Genomic DNA, 25,421 nt, shown 5'->3' with positions numbered 1-25,421 from the left:
CTCTTAAACTACCTAGAAACCTTCCATCTATCGACAGTTGCCAGTATGGAATCCATCAGTGTCGATCCATTGGTGATTTTCTGGCTTATGTTACCCTTTTATGAACAAATTTAATGGAAAAGTTTGGTGAAATACAAGCAGTTGCTCTTGACATCTCAAAGGCTTTTGATTGTGTTTGGCATAAAGGTCTTCTTAACAAGCTTCCATCTTATGGATTGCCAACTATTTTTTGTAATTGGTTATCCAGTTTTCTCTCTGACAAATCACTGAGGGTGATGGTAGATGGCTCTCTGTCTTCTAACTTCTCCACTAATGCTGGTGTCCCCTAAGGTTCAGTTCTTTCCCCCACTCTTTTCCTCTTGTATATTAATGACCTTCTTCCATTGACGGAAATCCTATCCATAGTTTGTGCCAATGAGAGCATATTGCATTCCAGTTTGAAAAACCTTGCCCTGCTCAGTCAACTTAAACTTCTCAAATATCTGCTATCGATTCCTTAAATGCCAATCTCCAGATAATTCTTCAGTGGGGGCAAAGACAACTTAGTTGATTTCAATCCTTCTAAAACTCAGTCTTGTCTTATATCTTGCAAAATGGATTCTTCTGTTTGTTTGTTTGTTTTGGTTTTTAGGAGCATTAGCAACTAAGGCCATATTGCCCCGGGATATGCGGTGGTCATTCCCTGATCTTTCCGCATTCTCCGTATTTGGTGGTGACGGGCTCAAACTCCGGTCTAATCAAGAAGCGTGTGCTACGCACTGCTGCTCCTTCCCACCTGGCTACGGAGGCACAGGATTCTTCTGTTCCTATGCTTATCTTTGGTGACATTCCGATTTCTAGACAAAACGATATATCTCTTTTGGGGATTACCCTGACTTCTAATCTCTCTTGGCACATGCACATTACAAATATTGCTTCCTCTACTTCTAAAAAAGTTGGTTTTCTCTTTCGCACTTGGCGTTACTTTTCTTCCAAACAGCTGTTTACTCTGTACATATTGCAAATCTGCCCTAACATGGAATACTGTTCCCACATCTGGCCCGGTGAAACCTCTCTCTCTGTCAGGCTTTTAGATTCCATTCAGAAGAGGGCAGTTAATTAATGACTCATCTCTAACAGAGTCTCTCCACTCACTGTCTCATAGATGTGCTGTTTCTGCTGCATGCCTTTTCTACAGATACTTCCATGGGCACTGTTCTTCTGAATTGCCTTCTATAATTCCTGCTTTTTTTTTTTTTTTTCAATACAGTCCGAACATGTGCTGTCACCAGCCAACATCCATTTACTGTCCAGCTTCAAACTCATTGAACCAACTTTTGATCTTTCTCGTTTATTCATTCAACTGCCGTTTTCTGGAACAACCTTCCTTCATATGTATTTCCATAAAATTACAGTCTACAGAAGTTCAAGTCTAATGTCAACAAATATCCTCTTTCATCTTCTCAACCTCCAACCCAAGCACAGTACTAAGTACTATAGGTACTATATTTTGCATTTATGGGAGGTCCCTGTGGATTGGAGATCTGTGAATGTATCCACAGTTTACAAAGAATGACAAGTAATTGCTGTTAGCTTAATTGCTGTCCAGGGAAAATAATGAAATGACTGGTTATATATAGATGTAACAAACTAATTAACATAGGAATAGGTAAAAATAAAGACCTCTCGCATTTGGTGTTTTCATAAAAAAAACAAAAAAAAAAAAAAACTGCTGATGATGTTCTCATTAATATTGGGAATATTAATGAGAACATCATCAGCAGGAGAATTACATTGCACTGGAGTAGACATAATATCTCTCAAATTCACAGAGGAGATATGAAAGAAATGATGGCAGCTTTATTGGTGTTTGGCAAGTTTTGCTTTTGTGGAAAGATAAGTAAATGTATCCTTCATGGATCATCGCATGGATTCTTGAAGAGAAAGTCTTGCCAACCAGTCTGGTTAATTACTATGAAAAAGTCATAAAACAGTTGGATGTAAAACATAATTTTAATGTTATTTACTCAACTTTAATAAAGCTTTTAATATAGTTCTGCATTATCATATAAACTGTAGCAAATTGGTGTTTTTGGCAAGATTCTTTATTGGATCAGGGGACTGGCTGAAAGATAGGATATAGGGAAGCTGGAGGAAAGTATCAGTGCTCCTGGGCACCTCCTCTTTCTTATCTTTTTTTAATGACATTAATGAAGAAGTAAGGGGGTGGAGATGATGTCAAAAGTTGCTGATGATTTAAAGGTAGGTAGGATAGTTGACTAGAAAAAGATTTTGTAGCAGTTATGGTCCACAGCAGAATTAAAGCAATTACTCCTTTGCATTTCCAGTTAGGGGAAGTTCATGACAGCTTTGTGGAGTTACCAAATGGCATAACAACAGATATGAACACACAACATGTAACACAGTCTTTACACTTAAAAATTAAAATATTTAAATTTGTTTTGTTCCTAATAATTTGGTATGATGTTTTATTCAATATTAAACCTATGAGTAAACTTATGCATGACCCTAAAGTTAATATACAATGATGTAATAGATATGTTAAATGATGTGACAGTTACAATAAATATTTAGAAATGGTAAAGGAGTTAGCAGATGAAACTGATGTCAATCCAGAATTTCCTGCCACTCATTGTTTAAGAGCTAGACATAAAAAAGAACATTTTCTTTTGAACATGCTGTGCATTGACCATCAGGCATCTATCATACTGTGGAGCTATACTTCATAACTAGGTTGTCACTATTGCAACACCAGGGTATTTGCCCACCCACCGAAGAGAGGTCAAATAGCCTTGAAATGGTGCTGTCTGGGTGTTGGTATCTGCCGAGAATAAGTAACAATAGTCTTCTCCATTGGTGAAGTGTTACTTATTCAAGGTAGTGCAATACCATGGCAACTCATTGTGAAGATATTCACAATATGAGATATAATTAATATGGTGCCAATTCCTTGGTAGATGATCATTGTATGTGTAGTTTATTATGTATAAAAATGACATAATTGCACCAACTCATATGTCATTAAACTCCTTCACAGTCTAGGCAAAAATATCCTTTAGTGCTATTTACATTTGGAATGAAGTAAAGCATAGTACAAGAGTAAATACGTGGAAAAAAGTATTAAATGTTCATATTTATTTAGGTGTCATCAAAGATGAGTGTTAAAATATGCACAACAACTATGAAGAGAATATTGATTTGAATATGTAATGTAAGAATTTGGATAGATGGTGATGAAATAGCTACAGCATATCAAGGGGGGTGGAATCTGTAGATGAAGCACGAAGTGAAGAAAAAGAAGAATAAAGTAAAGAAACAAAAATTAAATTAAGGTTCCTTGATCTTATTTGGTTTGCTAATTCTGATGAGGAATTCAAAAAATATTTCTACGCTCTAAGAGAAATGAAAAATTATATGAAATAGCAATATAGTAGGACATAATGGTTCTGTTCTGCTGAGTAAACTGAACAGGACATTTTAGATTTCTTCAAAAAAAAAAAAGACAATTCAATTGGAGGAGGACTGCGATAAATTTAATCATCTGATTAAATTTATAGTTATATTTAAAACAAAATTTGTTTAAAAATTCATGTGGGTTCTATTTGATTTTGAACTCTGTGTTCTGTTCTGTTTTGTTTTAAATATAAACATTTGCATATGACCAAAAAAAATTTTTTTCTTTCTTTTCTTTTGATCATAATACCCTAGTGACATCTAAAATTAATATATGTTGCTAGATTAGACTTTGAATAAATTTGCTTGTTTTTACGAACAGTGACTTATAATTATGAAAATATTTACTTATGATTATATTCTATAACTTGGACTTTTCATTGCTTCAGACTATCTCCATTTGGTGTGAATTAATGTGGTTCTCTGCAAAAATGCTTATAATGCTTATAAAGTAAATGCACCCCCCTCCAAATTTCAGGCTAGCCTTGTAGTAGGGTTTTTTTTTTTTTTTTTTTTTAAATTTAAGATATTCCAGCACTGATGATAGAAGATAGAATCATTGTAACATAAACATTGATTGCTGAAAACGTGAAATTTTCATTAATAACAAAAAAGTTATGCATTTTGATGATACCTTACTTTTTTTTTTTTTTTTTTTTCTCACTTATGGTGAAACTTCCTCATCAGTTGTACAGACATATGAGCTGAACTGCAAAAATGGTGTGAGATGCTTCTTATATCTTACACATAGGCAGCACTGGCAGGAACTTTATATTAGTGTGCCACCTGATGTCCAGTTTGTTATTATTTCTCTATTTGCCCCAATTTGATTCACCCTGCTTGGTATATAGTTTTTATTTATTTATTTTATTTTATTTTTTTGTTGTTAAATCTGGTTTTGTTTAACCTTTATTTCTCTTTTACAGTAATCTTTGAACATGATTGTTATTTTTTTTTAAATTTAATTTGACATATATTAGATGTAAATAGAATGTAATTTTTATAGGTATGGGAAGGACACATTTAATGCAAAATTTAGACTGGTTAAAGGAAAGTTCCAGAGTAATGGGCAGCTTGCAAGACATTGATATGTCACAATTTCAAGGTATAGAAATGTAATGCATGAATTCTTTTATTAATGGAAATAGTTATAATGATGATATGTTTTTATTTAAAGTATGTTTTACAAGAATTGAATGGTAATTTTTCTTACTTTATATTTTAGATATATCCTATGTTGTTTCTTTTTCAACCAACTCCTATTTACAAATCGCTGTATATTATGTTATTATATTAAATTATATTTAGTACTCTCAAAATTCATTTGTGAGTACTAAATATAAAAATTACCCCATGCATCCCCCCTTTCTACTAGTAATGCCTTTGCTGTCAGCAAAATGAAGGTAATTGCCTTCCTTTCACATGTACAAAAGGCTTGGACTCAAATCTCCTCATATAGGGCCCAGCTCAGAAGTGAAGATGCAGTGGCTTTGTGGGGGCATTGAAATGTCTTTTCATGGACACGATTCAACAATATGAATCAAAGACATAATTGGTGTAATATATATATATAATAACTTAAACCTGCTAGCACAATGTATTATTATTACTTAAAGATATATCTACTGTCAAGTGTAAAGAGAAAGGATTTTGCTTTTATAAAGGCAACTACAGTGATCTTAAATAGTTTTAAATTCTTTTCAGTCGGACAAACTGGTGATGTTACCAATTGCAAATTCTGAATGGAAGGCATTCATGGAATTAATTATTAATCTAATCATTACAGACTAGTTTATATCTATGACAGATATAAACTAGTCTGTAATCAAGGCACAAAGAAATATAGGTAGATTACGAGAAGTCTCTGGCAAAGAATGCAAAGTAAAGTAGTAAAGACTTCTATGCTTATATTAACAGTAAAAGGAAGGAGTTGAATCACATTGGGCCATTTGATGTCAGTGGTTTAACTGTTGATGAAGCTGCTTAGATTGCCGACAAACTGAATAGGTATTTTGCATCTATATTCACACATGAGGAATTCTTTAAGGAAGCAGATGCCTGAAGTTTAGCAAATTCTGACAGAGAGCTAAACATAGAACCTAGGGTAATGGGATCTATCCAATTATATTAAGGGAGGCATAAGCCACAGCTGTGATTATGAGAGCATTTTGCATTTATGGGAGGTCCCTGTGGATTGGAGATCTGTGAATGTATCCACAGTTTACAAAGAATGACAAGTAATTGCTGTTAGCTTAATTGCTGTCCAGGGAAAATAATGAAATGACTGGTTATATATAGATGTAACAAACTAATTAACATAGGAATAGGTAAAAATAAAGAATAAGAAATAAAATTGATAAGGCAAGCATCAGAGGTAGCAAAATAGCATAATTCTCTGCATATTGTATAAAACAGGAAAAATAATAGTAATAATAAAACTTAAGCCAGCAGTATGGCAAACCAATAGAGCGAAAAAATAGATTGAAACTAAAAACATAAATGCAAACAGTGGGGGGGGGGTAGTAAGACAGAAAGTATTATAGAAGTTATGCTCCAAAGAATTTAGAATAAAAAATCGAATTAGACAAAATTTAGTGGTGCCCCCAGCAGCACCAGGTCAAAATTGTGTGAAATCTCACTGTTAACAGAGACCAACTATATGGAACTAATTATAGAAACCAACTACAATACAAAATTAAACTAAATAAACGAAGGACCATTATGCCCCATCTCGTCTGAGGACCATGAGGCCACTAATAATCAGAGAATCACAGCATTTCAAACACTGGACAAATTGTCACAGAGGCGAGTCGATCAGAAGATCAGCCCCCTATCTCATCTATAGATCGACACATCAGTCGAAAGAATTTGAACAGTGGTGGTCCTTATGTAGTGAAAAATATAAATAGGATAGATAATAGTGCTCATATGGAAACAACCACACTACTGACAAGATTAATGGTCAGTAAAGGGACATAATGGTTATTTGTGTCTATTTTTAATTTTGTATTGTATTTGGTTTCTGACTCTGTTAATAGTGAGATTTCATGCAGTTTTGGACCTGGTGCTGCTTGGGGCACCGCTAAATTTTGTCTAATTCGATATTTTATTCTAAATACTTTCTCCTGTCCTCACTGTTTGCATTCATGCTTTTAGTTGCAATCTATTTTTTGCTCTATTGGTTTGCCATACTGCTGGTTTAAGTTTTATTATTATATTATTTTTCCTTTGTTATACAACACACAATATGTAGAGGATTATACTATTTTGCTACCTCTGATGCTTGTCTTATTAATTTTATTTCTTATTCTTTATTTTTACCTATTTTTATGTTAATTAGTTTGTTACATCTACATCACATGGTCGTAGTGGGCAATATGCTCTCTGCCTGTACTGCCCTCTATAGCTTAATTTTTGTCTATTTAAATCTGGTTTAATATTAATCTTGTCAGTAGTATGATTGTTTCCATATGAGTGCTATTATCTATCCTATTTATATTTTTCACAGCATAAGGACCACCACTGTTCAAATTCTTCGCACTGGCATGTCGATCTATTGATCAGATAGGGGGGCTGATCTTTTCATCGACTCGCCTCTGCGACGATTTGTCCAGTGTTTGAAATGTTGTAATTCTCTGACCATTATTGGCCTCGTGGTCCTCCAACGAGATGGGGCATAATAATCAGTTTATTTAGTTTAATTTTATATTATAGTTGGTTTCTGACTCTGTTAACAGTGAGATTTCATGCAGTTTGGACCTGGTGCTGCTGGGGATGCCACTAAACTTTGTCTAATTCGATTTCTTGTTATAAATTCTTTGGAGCGTAACTTCTACAAACTTTCCGTCTTACTACCTTTCCCCCTCCTCGTTGTTGTTGGCGCCTCCGTAGCCAGGTGGGAAGGAGCAGCAGTGCGTAGCACACGCTTCTTGATTAGACCGGGGTTCGAGCCCGTCACCACCAAATACGGAGGATGCGGAAAGGTCAAGGGAATGACCACCGCGTATTCCCGGAGCAATATGGCCTTAGTTGCTAATGCTCCTAAAAACCAAAACAACAACAACAACCTCCTCATTGTTTCCATTTACACTTTTAGTTTCAATCTATTTTTCACTCTATTGATTTGCCATACTGCTGTATGTTTGCCATGTGTGTGTGTACTTACTACCCACAAACTCATGAAATTCGTGAGTTTGTGGGTAGTAAATGGATGGCCATTGCACAAAACAGAAGGAACTGAAAAGTTGCTGGAGAGGCCTACAGCCTGTAGTGGATTGAAGATTGGCTAATGATGATATGCATATTATAATAAATATAAAGATGGTTTTATATTTCAGGTATAGATTGTAAGTTTTTGACTTATCGGTATTTACTTTAATTCTTTTGTATTAAATTTACCGTAACTTGGGTATTAAATTTTACCGTAACTTTCATTATAAACACTGCGTAGGGACTACCTTGTCCATACTTTGTAGGAGTTATTTTCAATTTTCTATTCTTACACAGTTTTGGACAAGTATAGAACCGCAGTCCTTTGATACGTGGTCAGGTGTAGTCCCCTGTTAAAAAACCTGATCGTGTATCAACTTTTGTTTTTGCTGACATTGGATTTAATTGTATTTTTGTTCTATTTCCCACTTTTTTTGAACTATGACTAAATTTATCCACCATTATCTGATGCCAGCTACTGTTATTTTATTTTATGGGTCACTTCTTTAAAAGATTTTTTATGTTTCGGTTATTATTCCTTTTTGGCCTTCTATTTAACTCATACTTACATCTTTATATTTATTATAATATGCATATATATACATCTGCATCCTTTGCTGCTGCTTTGTGTGCTTTGGTGCATTTGACATATTCAGTCTATTTTTATTTTCCCTTTATTTCCACTGTTTTTAACTTATTAGTAATATATTTAATATTTTATATATATATATATATATTTTATGGTATGAAGAAAGTGTGAAGAAGATATTTTGTTTAATCCTATTGAATCTGCGGTATGCACGAGAAGTGAATTCGAAAAAATGGATAAGAAATGTAGCAATATATGGTAGGATGAAGTGACCAAGTAAGATATGAAAAAGAGACAGATAGTTGGCAAAAAAATTAAAATAATATATGAAAAAGCAACCAAAATAAAACTGCATTGCAGTGTTTTTCACAATTGCAGTGTCTTTGTCAGGGGTCATCCACCAAAATTATGAGAAAGAAGGCAGTGTACTTGCTTCTGTTTCCAACATGCTCTGCATGCCATGAAGACGTGTGCTGTAGACATGTGTTAAGCATGAAATTTGAAATTTTGTGACTAGAACAAGGTCTAATAAATTGTAACAATAAATGTAATTATTATTAGTAGGGGATACAGATCATGGATGACCTTACAGAAGCAAGCAAAAGAATTGAAAAAAACTAATGATATCAAAATGTAGGAATAATCAAGAAGAAAGGAACTTACTGTTACCTTGTAAGACTGAAAATACTTACCAAGATGGCGACGTGCCAGTATATTTATGTATAGGTTCACTATCTGTCTCTTTTTCATATCTTACTTGGTCACTCCATCCTACCTTTTTTCACTACATTTCTTATCCATTTCGTCGAATTCACTTCTTGTGTATACCATAGATTCAATAGGATTAAACAAAATATCTTCTTCACACTTTCTTCATAACATAAAATATATATACATTATGGCTGTAGGGTTGCTTCTGCAGTGTCCCTAATCCATAATTAATGTTATCTTCCTTTTTGCTGCAATTACGCTCCACCCCCTTACTCTTACTTATTTTCTTAATACTATTATTTATACAGGGTGTTTCAGTTAAATGTTTCAGAACTTCTAAGAGGGGTAGGGTACATCCTGACAACTCAAAATCATATAGCAATGTGGGGTCGGAAATGCTTTCCTGAAGCGGTATTGTACACAGAAGTCGTCGTGCAGCACAGATTCGATTTTCGGTCAATGTATGGGCCGGTATTATGGGAGATCACCTCATCGGACCTTACCTGTTACCATGTCGTCTAACCGGACCTATCTACTTGATCTTTCTGCAGCAAGTATTGCCACAACTTTTGAGAGATGATCAGATTTCTGCATCGACGCAACAGACAATGTGGTTCCAACACGATGGAGCCCCTGCCCATTATAGCGGAGATGTTCGTAACTACCTGGATGTCACATTTGGTCAACAGTGGATCAGACGTGGTGGTCCCGTGCGTTGGCCTGCTCGGTCACCCGACCTATCATGTCTTGATTTTTATTTCTGGGGTCATATGAAATCGCTAGTTTATGACACCCCTGTTGACAATGCTGAGGAGCTGGTTGCAAGAATCGCAGTAGCTGCTGAAGAAATTCGAAATTCGCCTGGAGTATTCCAGAATGTTCGGATGTCCATGCGTCGGAGATGTGAGGCGTGCATTGTAGCCCGTGGAAGAAACTTCGAACACTTACTTTAATCCATGTACCTTTTGCTTCTTTTCATGTATTATTAAAACGATTTCTCACTTACGGTCTCTTTTCTTTATGGTGCTTCTGTGTACAACACCGCTTCAGGAAAGCATTTCCGACCCCACATTGCTATATGATTTCAAGTTGTCAGGATGTACCCTACCCCTCTTAGAAGTTCTGAAACGTTTAACTGAAACACCCTGTATATATATATATATATATATATATATATATACACAGTAAACCCTTGATTTAACGGACCCCGATATAACGGATTTCGGATTTAAAGGACCAGACAAGTAATAATACAATGATTTACATATTAATCTCAACCGTATTATTTTTTTAGGTTATACAAAACTTCAGTGTTATTATTAATTAAAAATTAATAATAATTACTTATTTCCATTATTGTTTTGATAATTACCTACTTTTATTTTTATAATCAAATTCAGGCAATTGTAGTCAGGAAATTGTTTTTTATTCTTTCTGAAAATGTGTTCAAATAGCTGTTTACCCAGATAACAGATAAGAGCAGATGGTGACTTGCGAGCTGAACATGACTTGGGACACTAAACTGCAGGTCTAGCGACTCACTTTGTTTCAATCTTAGTCTGCCTCAAGCTATCGTACAGTCTGGTTGTATACAGAGTGTTTCTGTGATTTCTGAATTGTGACTTTATTTATTAAATAATTTTGCAATCCTTACATTTTAAAATGGCATCAAATGATAGAGGAGTTAAAAGAAAGCGTATGAACTTAAATGTGGCACAGAAATTAGATCTAATTGAGAAATTAGAACAAGGTGTCTGTCTCAGTAGTTTGTGAAATTTACAGAGTAAAAAAAACTGTTTCTGATGTTCGTAAATCAAAGGCCAAATTGCAACATAATTTTATATTGTACAGTACTGTATATTGTATTAAGGCTTTTTTTTTACATTAAGAACAATAAAAAATGCCTCCCCCCAGGTTACATTTGATTTAATGGACTTTTGCCATTAACGGACATCCCTTCTCCCCTATTAATCCATTAAATCAAGGGTTTACTGTATGTAGGTAAAATGGCACTAGGAGTGATGTGTCGCATATCTGCATTCAAAATGCACCCAAGCACTGTGCTGTATGCATAGTGCTTGGTCATTCTTAAGCAGTCAACCAATGAGTGCTGTAAATATAAAGACACCGAAATTAAACTATTCACTATTCGCATACTGATTGATGCTTGGCTTTGGTATATAGACTTGGCATAATTTTTATTTCTTATTTGCTTGTGTTGATGTTAGTTTATGCACATGAATAAACTTTTTTTATAAAATTTTAAGACTTGTTCTGATTACAGCTCAGCACAAAAGGAAAATAATGGAGTCACTGGTTAAAGAAGAAATGTAGGACATTCCATGCTGTGACTGCAGTTTAATGCCATTAGACTGCAATCACAGCATGGAATGGTCCTGCATTGCTTCTTTAACCAGTGACTCCACTATTTTCCCTGGAACAGATGCTAACAGAACCATAGGGGCGGATGGAAAATATCCAATTATATTAGGGATCTCCCCTGAATCCAAGGATGCACTTATATTTTGGCTAAGGGTTTGTTTACCTCCTTTGCTTTGTCCTTTAATATAATTGGATATTTTCCATCCACCCCAGATTCATTTTATATGTTTAGCTTCAACAATTTCTCTTCCACTTTCTCTCGGTTATCACAAAATTCTTTAGTTCCCCATTAGAGTTGGATTAACTTTTGTCATTCCCTTCCCTATAGAATTCCTCATTTGTGAATGTAGATGCAAAGTACCTATTCAGTTTGTCAGCAACCTGAGCAGGGTAATCAACAGTTAACCCTTTGACATCAATTGGCCCATTGTGATTCAACCCCTTCTTTCTACTGTTAATATAAGCATAGAATTTTTTGTTGCTCTGTTCTTTGCATCCTTTGCCAGAGACTTCTCATATTCTGCATTAGCTTGCCTAACCACATTTTTGACTTGATTACAGATTAAGTAATCATGTGAATTTATATGTACCATAGGTCTTCTGTACCACCTCATAATTTATGTGTATCCCAAGCATTTTTCTTCTCTGCCACGTGTCTCATTAGTTCATCTGACAACCATTTAGATCTAAGCTTTAAATAGTATTTCTTAGTTTGTATGAAAAGCCGAAAGTTCATATATCAGTTTCTATAATTATTTCCTGGAATGCTTCCCAGTTTAGAACTTGCTGTTGGTAACATCATGTTGGTCCAAATGTAGTCACTGTTACAAAAGCAAAAGCCTTTCCCTGTACCATTGACAGTGGTTATGTCTTTAATAAAATTCCACATTGGTACACTGTAAACACTGCCACCCAGTGAGTATTTTACCTCCAAATTCTTAATGCATGAAGTCACTGTTGATAACTAAATCAAGAGTGTTTCTTCCTCTTGTTGCCTCTCTAACGTCGGTACTTCAAATTTATCAAATTTATTTACAGTTCTCCTACCATTAATGTACATGCAAGTGTACATACACCTGTTCTTAACCTTAGCTACACTAACACAACTCATGTATTTAATTGTTCCATGATGACCCACTGCAGGGCTTGGAATCCCCAACACCTTGCTTTCCAAGCTACCACATGTTCCGATGGATGTATAGAGTTATTTGTAATGTGTCTCTAAGGGTCCTCCTACCTGACTCCGTGTCTAGCAATGTAATGAATACAAACTCTGTAAGATCAGATTTATGTAGGTTAGTGCATGTTAGTGTGGGTTATAGCGGTTGTGTTGTTCATCCTGCCTCTTAGCGGGGGGGGGGGGCTTGTGTTTTCATACAGAAATCTCTGGTTTACCATCCAGCATCACAAGGAGGCAGGCCAGGCAGTAGGCAGTGTGAAAAATTGGCTGGGTGAATCCTGAAGTAGCCAAAGCCACAGGCAGGGAGAGCCAAGTATAAAAAAAAAAAAAAAGTGAAATTTAGGAAAGAATACTAGTGGGGGATAAAGTGTTTTCATACAGAAACCTCTGGTTTACCATCCAGCATCACAAGGAGGCAGGCCAGGCAGTAGGCAGTGTGAAAAATTGGCTGGGTGAATCCTGAAGTAGCCAAAGCCACAGGCAGGGAGAGCCAAGTATAAAAAAAAAAAAAAAAAAGTGAAATTTAGGAAAGAATACTAGTGGGGGATAAAGTGTTTTCATACAGAAACCTCTGGTTTACCATCCAGCATCACAAGGAGGCAGGCCAGGCAGTAGGTAGTGTGAAAAATTGGCTGGGTGAATCCTGAAGTAGCCAAAGCCACAGGCAGGGAGAGCCAAGTATAAAAAAAAAAAAAAAAGTGAAATTTAGGAAAGAATACTAGTGGGGGGATAAAGTGGTAGTAGGAAAGAGGAGGGCAATAGTTAAGGTTGAATGGGGGAGTACAGCAGGGGTCCTGTAGGACTAGATGCCCATCCTGTTTCAGAGATGGAAAGTGAAAGTTGGCAGTGGGGTAGCCCACCAGGAAAAGGGAGGCTGCTGTCCAAGGAGGGGTAGGGGAAGGAGAGAACAACCACCTGAGATGGTAGGATTTAAAAGAACATAAGGAAAGGGATCTCTTTGTTGTAGTGCCTATAAGGGGCTCTGTTCCACACTGGCCAAGGGTCTAACCCTGCTGACCAGTGTCAGCATCCCACACCATGCTGGCTAAAGAGCCATAGCATGATGTCTGCATAGATGGGCTTGGGGCCATAGGGCCAGATGCCCTATGGCCCCAAGCCCATCTTACCCAATTATTAGACCCCTAAATTTAACTCAAAATTCCAGCCACAGGACCAAAAAGAAAAATCGATCCTTAATTATTAGCCCGTTTAGACCTCCAAAATCTAACTTTATGACAATGTTTTGCAAAATTGATATTGCCTTCCCCCATGAATTATTAGTGAGTTGGACAAGGAGAGTTGGAAAAGAAGCTTCCTATATCAAAAAATAAAGGTAAGCCCTGTTGATTCATAATATAATAGAATATAGGAATTATCGAGCACGTAATAGCTCTCTAGTATCAAATCTATTTTCTTTTTATATATATATATATTTTTTTTTTTTCTTCCATCTTCTTTCACACCATCATGGGGGTTAATGTAATTGTATGTTGTGTAACTTTCCAACACTCTCTAAAACATCAACGGCAATAGATCACAGTGCTGGATGTCTGGCAACCGAGTCTCTTGCCCACACTGCTCAAGAGTGTCATAGGACATATAGCATTTATATCCAATGCCATGATGCTGTGGTTAATATTGTAGAGAATAGGCTAAGCCAGGAAGGGTGGGTGGTTCTTAAGGAGCCACATTATAACACCCAAGAAGGAATCCGAAAACCGGACCTTCTTTGTGTTAGGAATAGTTCCCTGTTCCTTCTGGACACGCAGATTGTTGGATCAGGCTATGACTTTGAAGCCTATCACAGTTGAAATCTAGGTATTATGATAGTAATAGCAGTTTAAAACAGTTGATTGAAGAGCAATTTGGAATTAAACTGATTGTGTCCTCTATAACTTTGTCTTATAGAAGGGTCGGGTGCAGAACAACTGTAGCCCTTATAATACCCAAGAAGGAATCCGAAAACCGGACCTTCTTTGTGTTAGGATGGTTCCCTGTTCCTTCTGGACATGCAGATCGTTGGATCAGGATATGACTTAGAAGCCTGTCACAGTTGAAATCTAGGTATTATAATAGTAATAGCAGTTTAAAACAGTTGATTGAAGAGCAATTTGGAATTAAACTGATTGTGTCCTCTATAACTTTGTGTTATAGAGGGATCTGGTGCAGAACATCTGCAGCTCTTTTAAGATCTCTTGTGCTGATTGCATCAGACCTGAAGGTCATATCAGTCTTCTGGGCCCTCCAGGGGACATACAACTGCTTGGGGGCCGGGCTCATCAGCAAAGGATCACTATGATATAGTGTGATGCCCTGTTATGTAGCTTGAATTGTCAGGTGTATTATTTGGGTGACCATAGCCTTTGTAATAAAATATGGGAATATAGGAATAAAAAATAATAATATTTATGTGTAAAATAGATTAAAATTGAGATTAAATTTCATAGAAGCTAGATATATAAAACTTAGCTAGAATATGTGTTCTTTTGCGCTCACACACATACATCCATTCATTCAGTTCACTTATTCAGTTCCTTTCTCTCTGCATTGCACCCCCAAACACCTCAGCTTACTATTAATTTTTGGTTGAGGTATAGTCCCAGCTACATGTCTTATGTGCCAGGGAGGTATACAGTGGGTGTGTTGGCATTAGTACTAATCAGTTTACTTAGGGTTAAAATTTATTATAAATGTAAATAAGATCACTTTAATTCACTTCAATCACTCACATTTACCATAACTCTCTTTTGCATCCAATACTGGGCCACTCTCATTCACAATTCACTTCCATTTACCATAACTACTTTTACTCCTATCTCATTCATTCAGCACCCATTTCATTCATATTCTTTCATTATATTCTTATCCATTCATTCACTCACCCTCTTATTCATTTCATGCATTCTATTCTTTCTTACTGCATTGCACCCCCAGGTACCTAAGCTTACTGATGTTTTTCAGCTGAGGTGCATCCCTGGCCGCATTTACTTCTCCCTCCCCTTTTTTAGTGTTATCAGGTTAGTGTGGGCAACCCCAAGCTCCCCAGACTCCTTACCAAGGCAGCGTGACCCAGGGGAGGGAGAGGCCCAGTCAATTTGGTAAATGTCGAATCATGGTATCTGTTCAGGGTGCTGAAAACAGATGCTCTGACAGATTAAAATGTCATCATCATCTGGGCATGGTAAGAGACATGGGCTCTTTGGCTATTGATTGTTACTTGGCTATGGGAGAGGTTGTAGGGCCAGTCTGTATTTTCCATCTTATTTCAAATACTCTTTGAACAAAGTTTGCAAAGGTTTTGTATGTGTTTTCTTCCATTATGAATTGGTGTTCTTGTCCACTTGGGAGGGGACCAAATTCTGCTATTAACTGTGTTCTTTGTATGTCATATATTGTACATTCATATAGAATAGTATGAATCAGAGCTGTACTACTCAATATGTTCTACGTTGATAATAATATTAGTAAAATAATAAGAGGAGTTTACCTCAATACAGTGCGTAGAACACTTCCGTACGATACCCTCCAGAAATTAAAACGGAAAAAACGAAAAAATCGACAACTTACCGGTACATTAGAGTAAAATATAAATAATTAAAAAAAAAAAAATCAATTTAACACAATTCAAACAATTTAAAACAATTAAAAATCAAATTAACGTAATTAAAAGAATCTAACAAAAATATTCAAAACGATTTTCCTTCCTGAAGCTGACAACGCTTTTCGACCATATGTCGTGATTACAGGAATGAAAATTACCGAATCGGGTTAAACCTGATACTTAAATAGAGATTATTTGTCTTCGCGCATGCGCGTAAAGGTCCACGCATCGGAGATCAAATATGTTGAAGTTAGTTGAAGCTAACTACATCACCTTTCGAGACAAGGTATACAAACAAATTTTTGGATTACCAATGGGTTTGAGCCTGAGTGGCTTAATGTCAGAGATCTATCTCTCAACGATTGAACAGATACATTTAACACCTTTTCGAACCCGTATCACATAATATGGGAGGTATTTAGATGATGTTCTAGTCATTACCAATAGTAATACTATCCAAGACATCTTACATTCGTTTAATAATATTCATTCTAGACTCAAATTTACATTGGAAAGGAAGGATACGAATACTAAGTCATTAAACTTTCTAAATTTCACGCTTACCTGGGACTCGAATAAAATACAATTTAGCATCTATCGAAAACCTACAAACACCAGTATGCTTCTACATTATAATAGCTATCACCCGTTCACCTACAAAAGATCGATTATCTTTAATCAATTTCTTAATGCCTATAAATATTCAACGACGGAATCTGCTCTGGACTCAGAAATACAAATATTGACTAGCAGATTCTTAAACAGGGGTTATTCCATTACCACAATAAACCGAATTAGGGTACAAGCTAAGGATAGGATACATAATACTACACCAATGAACAATAGTAATATCAAAAAATACTTTATTTCTGTCCCATATGTTGAACAGTGGCACAAACAGCTTAACAGATTCTTTAAAGATACCGAATTTAAAATTGTAGCTAGGCCAATACGGAAGTTACACACTATACTGAACAATCGCTCGGTTCTTTCAGCGTTCGCAACACAAATTAATGATCTGGTATACAACATTTCTTGCGGTGATTGTGACTCGTCTTATCAGGGTTCGACCCGTTTTTCTCTTAATATTCGTGTAAATCAACATGAAGCCTCAGTTCGTGCTTCTCGTTCAGCAGCGTCAGAATTAGCCTTTCATGCCATTAACGAAAAACATACTTTTTTATTTAATGAAGCCAAAATACTTAATGTTCAACGTAATTATACGCGACTATTAATTGCAGAAACCGTTGAAATTAAATTGCACGAGAATTCTGTTAATGTTCGGCGGCCATATTTGATCTCCGATGCGTGGACCTTTACGCGCATGCGCGAAGACAAATAATCTCTATTTAAGTATCAGGTTTAACCCGATTCGGTAATTTTCATTCCTGTGATCACGACATACGGTCGAAAAGCGTTGTCAGCTTCAGGAAGGAAAATCGTTTTGAATATTTTCGTTAGATTCTTTTAATTACGTTAATTTGATTTTTAATTGTTTTAAATTTATTTGAATTGTGTTAAATTGATTTTTTTTTTTTTTTTTTTTTTTAATTATTTATATTTTACTCTAATGTACCGGTAAGTTGTCGATTTTTTCGTTTTTTCCGTTTTAATTTCTGGAGGGTATCGTACGGAAGTGTTCTACGCACTATATTGAGGTAAACTCCTCTTATTATTTTGCTAATATTATTTTACTAATTCATATAGAATGTGCCCAGTCTTCACTCTAGCTGCAGGTACAATTTGGTCATCAGTCAGCCCTAAGGAAGTAAGTTTTACCTTTAGGGAGCTGTGGCCTATCAAAATATAAGTTGTAACCAGTCCAGGAGCATGCCACTTTGGTGGCTTTGCATTGACCATTGCTACCTGTGGCAGAAACCTTTTAGTGACAGCACCTCTGTTTTCCTGCTCTCAGTTGTTTTTCCATAACTCATGGAGTTTTGTGGCAACTTTTTTCCTTTCAGCCATGGAATTAGTGCACTTTCACCTCTGCCTGCAACTCTAGTTAATCTACTAGTCTGTATATTTCTCCAGGCTAACATTTTTCCAATCTTCCTATTACTGCCTTGATAGCATAGCAAATATTCTTGCATCCCTTCTATTTAAGTGTATCCCATCCCAGAAGAAAGCACAGACCACATTGAGAAAAATTTAATTCTGATGAACCTTGCACAATACCATGCTGTATTGATTGACAAGGCTCTCAATGTGTACTCCCTTAATTGTGACTGAGAAGAATTGCACACACTTTCAATTTCAATCCTGACTCTCACCTTTTTCCCAACTTTGCCCTATACTTGTTAAGTAAGTCCTCAGATCTCTTGCTCTTAATATCTTGCCAACATGGAGAACAATTTTATATTAGTGTATTGTAGTATTCTCAATTAAAATGAATTTGAATGGAAATCATGACTCAGATCAGAGCAGCAAAGTAAAGGGCTGAGAGTAGTGGGAGTGCTGTGGCTCTGAGGAAAACTAAGGAGGGCATTGTCCTTTGAATCACAGCTTTATGAAACATACCACTTATTTGATATTTGTGGATCTATCTGGAACAGGACATGATAGAGCCAAGCGCTGTAAAGAATGTGAGGATATTAGGTATCAGCTCAGCCTTCTGATTGACATTTATGAGAGCTTGAAGAACAGGGTGGATGCCCTCGAAGCAATTAAATTGGGGGCCCATCAAGCTTTCGAATGCCCACTTCAGTACCAGAGCTTACAGTTGCAGATCATGCAACCAGGGGCCAACCCCCAAGGTAGAATGTGCTGATCCACAGGAGGTAGTTATTGTCAGGGAAACAAGACATATATTGTGCAAAAAGGATAGGTGATATAGGACAGACCACACTGATATGTCTGTCCTATATCACCTCACAGACACAGGATATGTCTGTGAGGGACAAAAGTTGATCATGTAGAGCAGAATCATCTTTTAAGGACACAAAAAGTGATATTGTACATATTGGTACTAATGACATTAAGAATAGATCTCAGGACTTACTTAACAAGTACAGTGCAATGCTGAGAAAAAGTCATGAGTTAGGGTTGATTTTGAAAGTGTCTGCAATTCTGCCAGGATACAATATGAGGGAATACATGGAGTGCCTTGTCAAACAATTCAGCACTGGAGAGGTTATGCAAGGCTCATGAGTTAGAAATTTTCCCAGTGTGGTTTGTGCTTGTTAACAGGAGAGACTGTTTTTACAGAGATGGGATACATTTAAATAGAAGAAATGGTGCAGAAATATTTGCTGATGCTATCGAGGCACTGATAAATGGGTTGGAAAACTGTAGGAAAGTGATTCTTGCACTGCTTCTTTTGGAACATGCAGCAGCCTGTAAAGCAAGACATCAAGGATTTCGGGTCCCATTGTGGTTCATCATGGAATAAGTAAATACATGGGCTGTGTTAGGATAACTAAGAGTAAGAACAGGTGCATGTATACTTTGCATGTACATCAATGCTATAAGCATAGTAAATAAATTTTTGATGAATTTGAAGTGCTGGTCAAACCATCAAATGCTGACGTGGTGACATCAGAGATAGATATGGTGACACTCAGATATGTGATACAGAATTTGAGTATGGGGAGTACAGTGTGTGCAGAAAGGAGAAACAGGTCAGGAGGGGAGCTATGCTCTTAGTTAAGAAGTGCATAAAATCTGTCGCAGTGCATCCAGTTGACATGGGTGGCCAGTGTAATGTTGAGTCTGTTTAGTGTGACATAAGCACTGGGAAAAAAAAAAAAATGAGAGGAGGAGTGTGTTATAAGCCTAATGACTATGATGCGTACAACGAACGAATATACAAAGGAACAGTGGGCCAGTAAATTGGAATGTCTTATGATAGGGGATTTTATCTTTGCCTATATTGACTGCAACTTATAAATTGGTCACTCACACACTAGCAAGATTTTTGTGGATTTACTGGATGACTATTTTCTACAGCAGCATGATAGAAAAGTAAGAGGAGAGAGCAATACCCTTAAACTGATTATCAGCAATAATTCTTCATGCATGAAAAATCTGCAGATAAAAGAACCACTAAATGGCATTGATTGCAATGTATATAAGTAGGATTTACTTAAAGATGCAACTGCCATAAAAGGTAAAGGAAAGTGGTTTACTTTCATAAAGGAGACTACAGTGGCCTCAGACAGTTTTAAAATTCTATACAGTGGGACCAACTGATGCTGTTACCAACAAGATGAACTAATGAGACATGAGATAGAGAAGAAAAATGTATGGGATGTATATAAATTACCAGGTGAGAGAGAAGCCCATGGTAGATATAAACTAGTGTGCAATAATGTCACATAGTGGCATGTATTCTAAGGCTGGTCAAAATTGCCAGATGACCTAGCTCATCTGGCAATTTTGTTCTTTCCAACCAATGTAAGGAGTGTACCGATCTCAAATTATAACTTGGTGCATTAAGAGAAGAATTTCAGTCACTGAAGAAACAAGTGGTTGCTCTAGAAACAGATATAACTGGGAGCTTGTCAAGGACTCAAGTATCTCCTAACCTGGCAAGTGATGCATCCCCAATTTGTGTCCCAGAAAAGAATAGTCAAGTGCAGATTGCTCTAATTGAAGGCAATTGTTTCATTGGGAGAGTCTGTTGTCAGGAAAACAGGTAACATTTTTTGTAATAAATTGTAATAAAGAGAGATTGTTCAGAAAGAGAGTGTTTGCTTGGAGCTACAAGTGATGATGTTACCAACAGTTCAAATTTTAAGGGGAGGTGAAGAGAGAATTATTATTCATGTGGGGGACTAACTATATTAAACGTACATGACGTGGCCATCTGTTGAATAAATATAGCACTATGCTTAAAAATGCCGTGAGTGTGCAATTCTGCCTAGACACAATAGGAAGAACTATATGCTGTGAAAGCTTTGTGGATTAACTCAAGACTTGAAGGAATCTGTAAGGATCTGGGGGGGGGGGTTGATTTTATTAGCCTGGCACACATTTGTATGTAGAAGAAATATATTTTGTAGAGATGGTATACATTTGAACAAAGGTGGTGCAAGGATTTTTGCCATTATAATTGAAGATACTGTAATGTTTCAGGGGAACTACTTGTTGGAGAGAGAAGGATAATTTAGATCTGCATTTATCTGATGATATGGGTTAAAGTAATACTTGTACTCACCTCATGAATGCTTGTTTGTGCACAATAGCCAATGATAAGATGTCCTGGGGTAGCAATGTTTCAAATGAGGGGAAGATAAAGCTTGGGATACAAACCTAAATAACTTCAAGGGGTGTTTTGGGATAGTAAACTATAGAAGATTACTTAGTCTCAACTGTGTCTATAGTAATGTTAGAAATGTTCTCAATAAAATGGCTGAATTTGAACTCCTGATTAGGACGACTAATGCTGATATGATAGGGCTCACAGAAATGGGGTACCACCCAAAAATTGGTGATGATGAGTTCAAACAGGTATAATGTATTTAGGAAAGGTAGGGAAGATGTCAGGGAAACGGGGAATATATTGTGCAAAAAGGATAGGTGGAACAGGACCAGGATGTCTACCAGGGGCAAAGGTTGATGATGATGTAGAGCAGATATCATCTTTTAAGGGCACAAAAGGTGATAATGTATTGTACATGTTGTACATGTTGGCACTAATGATATTAAGAGTAGGAGATCGGCGTAATTACTTAGCAAGTACAGGTCAGTGGTGAAAAAAGCCGTTAGTTAAGGTTGAATTTGAAAGTGTCCACAATTCTGCCAATTTGGCCCTGGAGAGATTGTGCATGGCTCAAGACGTAGAATATTTCCCATCCTCATCTGTGCTTGTTAACAGGAGAAACTGCTTCCACAGGAATGGGATACACTTAAATAGAAAGGATGCAAGAATATTTGCTGATGCTATCGACGTAGTGTTAGGTGGGTCAGAAAACTGCTAGCTTGAGGGGGGAAATACACGGACTAATAAATTAACAGTAGCCGCTGTCAGAGGTGAAAGTGATCCTTGCACTGCTTCTATTGGAATGAGCAGCAGCCTGGAAAACAAGGTGCAGGGTATTTCAGAGACTGCTGGGAGTCATTGTGGAATAAGTAAATACATGGACTGTGTTAGGGTAGCCAAGAATAGGAACAGGTGTATGTATACTTGTGTGTACACCAACGCTAGGAGATCGGTATATAAATTTGATGAATTTGAAATGTTGGTTAAAACATCAAAGGCAGATATTGTTGGGATATCAGAAATGTGGTGTTACACAGATATAAGGAATGCAAAATTGAATTTGGGGAGTGCAATGTGTACAGGAAGGATAGATAGGAAGGGAGGAGGGGTTATGCTATTAGTTAAGAAACAAAATCCAAGGAAGTATAGCCAGTCAACATGGGGGGGACAGAGCAGTGTCTAGTCAGTTTGGTGTGACATAAGCACTGGGAAAGCAAAATTGAGAGTAGGAGTGTGTTATAGGCCTAATGACTCTGATGACTATAATAAACAACTGTACAGAGTAATAGAGTAGTAGTAGTAGTAGTAATAATAGTGGCATGTGATGCAAGAAAGCAAGCATATGAGCTTATGCAGAATCAGCCAAAAAAAAAATTTACACAACCATTCCCTCTAAATGTTTGTCCAGTTCCTCCTTAAATTTATTTAACCTATGAACTTCAACAATGACAGATGGAAGTTTGTTCCAGCAATTAACCACCCACTGGCTAAAGGCAAATTTCTGCAAATCTGTTCTATACCTGTCTTTCCTCAAGACAGGTGTAGAATATTTCCCAGATATTGACTGGAATTTGTGTCATCCAGGGACATTTAGATAGATATGGCATTCTGAAGGACACATAACGTGGCTTTGTTAAGGGTAAATCATGCTTAACTAACTTAGGAGGCAATTTTTACAGTTACTCGTGAGCTGGATTTAGGGAATAATTTTGACATAGTTTATTTGGATTTTAGCAAAGTTTTTGACTCAGTTCCCCATGAGAATTTACTGTATAAGCTTGAACAGGTTGAGATTACTGATACGATTTTAAGATGGATTGCTGGGTGGCTGCAAGGCAGAAGACACAGGGTTGTGATTAATTGATATTCTTCCGATTGGTAATCAAGAGTGGGGTCCCTCAAGGATCGGTTCTTGGACTGCTGTTGTTTCTCATTTTCACAAATAACATCAATGAAGGGATAAAAAGCATGATGTCAGAATGTATATGACAAAGATTGGCAGAGCCATTAATGATCAGTGCCAAGCAGTGTTCCTTCAGCATAACTAGAACAGACTTCAGACAGTCAGAGAAGTGACAGCTATGTTTTAATGCAGCTAAATGAAAAGTCTTACACTTTGGGAATAGCACACCAAAAATAAATTATACACTTGGTGGGATGGAATTAAAAACAGTGGAGAAGGAAAGGGATCTTGGCGTTGCAATACAAGCAGATATGAAGTTTCTGAACAGTGTAAACAGAAAGCCAGGAAAGCCCATGGTGTTCTATCAATGATTTATCAGATGTAATTCTATAGAAATAGGGAAGTCATAATCCCACTATATAAGGCAATTGTAAGATCACATATGGAATACTTTAAGTATGGTGACCTCATCTGAGGTCACCATACTTAAACAGGCAACCAAGTTGCCTGTCCAAAGACAGGCAACTCGAATGGTGAGATTTGGCAAAAGGGCCATATGAGGAAAGACTCTGGTTATGTGGGCTATAGAGCTTGGTAACTAGGCACCTCAGAAGTGATCTGATTGAGGTTAATAAAGCTCTGAGAGGGATTAGTAAAATGAATGACACTGTTATAAAGAATTCCAGAACAGGGTCATAAATTCAAACTACAGGGGTTGTTTGAATTCAAGGACCCATCCTGCAATCAAGTTTAAATTAGATTGTAGGATGGGTCCTTGAGGTTGTCACAGACATTCTCTCAGATATGCCAGACAAGCTGTACTTGCTACCTGGTAGTCTAAAACGCTGATGGAACTGATATTCGGGTGACACTCAAGTCAAGTGGACCCAATTTCGGCGAAGTCCAGATGGTCTGTGACAACCAAATCCTCTGCTTGCACCTTCACGATGGTGGGACTATTAGTAATCCTGGGTATAACCTCCATGCACAAGTGCATGGTGGGTGACCACCCAGGTGTGAACCAAAGTAAGCAGGGGTTGAGGTGTGGAGCCCACACCACATGGAGGAATGCCGCCCCTCTATGTTACAAGGCAGTACTAGGTGGTAGATGACTCTCATCAACAGGTGAAATACCACCACTTTGCTTATTGGAGGCTTGAAGTGGTGGAACCCATGTTTAGTCTCTAGAGCTAAGTTCCGGTCAACCCTTCCCTATCTCTTCCATCATGCAGTATGATTGATGACTTTTGAGGTTATGATGAACGTCGTGGCAAGATCCAATATTCCTTACATTTCGAGGGTACAGCACATTCCTTACATTCCGACGATAGCACACTGCATTCCACTTTTCATTTTGAGAAACCTTGTCCTGCTCAATCAGCTTCAACTTCTCGAAAATCTGCTACCAATTCCTTAAATGCCGATCTTCGGGTAATTCTCCAGTGGGGCAAAGGCAACTTATTTGATTTCAATCCTTCTAAAACTCAGTCTTGTCTTATATCTCGCAAAAAGGATTCTTCTGCTCTTATGCTTATCTTTAGTGACACTCCAATTTCTAGGCAAAATGATATATCTCTTTTGGGGATTACCCTGACTTCTAATCTCTCTTGGCACAAGCACATTACAAATATTGCTTCCTCTGCATCTAAAAAACTTGGTTTTCTCTTTCGCTCTTGGTGTTACTTTTCTTCCAAACAGCTGCTCACTCTGTATAAATCACAAATCCGCCCTGCCATGGAATATTGTTCCCACATCTGGGGTGGTGCCCCCAAAACCTCTCTCAGGCTTCTTGATTCCATTCAGAAGAGGGCAGTTAGGTTAATTAATGATTCATCTCTAACAGAGCCTCTGCACTCACTTTCTCATAGACGTACTGTTTCTGCTGCATGCCTCTTCTACAAATACTTCCTCAGGCACTGTTCTTCTGGATTTGCTTCTATAATTCCCGCTCTCTCTTTCAAAAGAGTCCGAAAATGTGCCGCCACCAGCCAACATCCATTTACTGTCCAACTTCAAACTCATTGAACCAAATTTTGATCTTTCTCGTTTATTCATTCAACTGCCGTTTTCTGGAACAACCTTCCTTCATACGTATTTCCTGAAAATTACAATCTACAGAAGTTCAAATCCAATGTGAACAAATATCTTCTTTCGTCTTCTCAACCTGCAACCCAAGCACGGTACTAAGTA

At 37.0% G+C, this 25,421-nt stretch overlaps 1 protein-coding gene across 1 annotated transcript in view; it reads left to right on the top strand.

Moving 5' to 3' along the window:
* LOC150080816 (uncharacterized) overlaps nt 1–25,421 on the top strand; it is a 257,487-nt gene that overhangs the window by 189,546 nt on the left and 42,520 nt on the right. The window contains exon 6 of the mRNA XM_090381203.1: nt 4,460–4,558. Within this exon, the coding sequence (XP_090237329.1) occupies nt 4,460–4,558 (99 nt within the window). The remainder of the gene's footprint in view (nt 1–4,459; nt 4,559–25,421) is intronic.

This window comes from Mastigoproctus giganteus, chromosome 9 (assembly GCF_048544385.1).
Source record: "Mastigoproctus giganteus isolate SK-2022 chromosome 9, ASM4854438v1, whole genome shotgun sequence".
Taxonomy (NCBI): domain Eukaryota; kingdom Metazoa; phylum Arthropoda; class Arachnida; order Uropygi; family Thelyphonidae; genus Mastigoproctus; species Mastigoproctus giganteus.
Note: the sequence above shows the minus strand (reverse complement) of the source record. Positions and strands in the feature narration are given on the sequence as shown.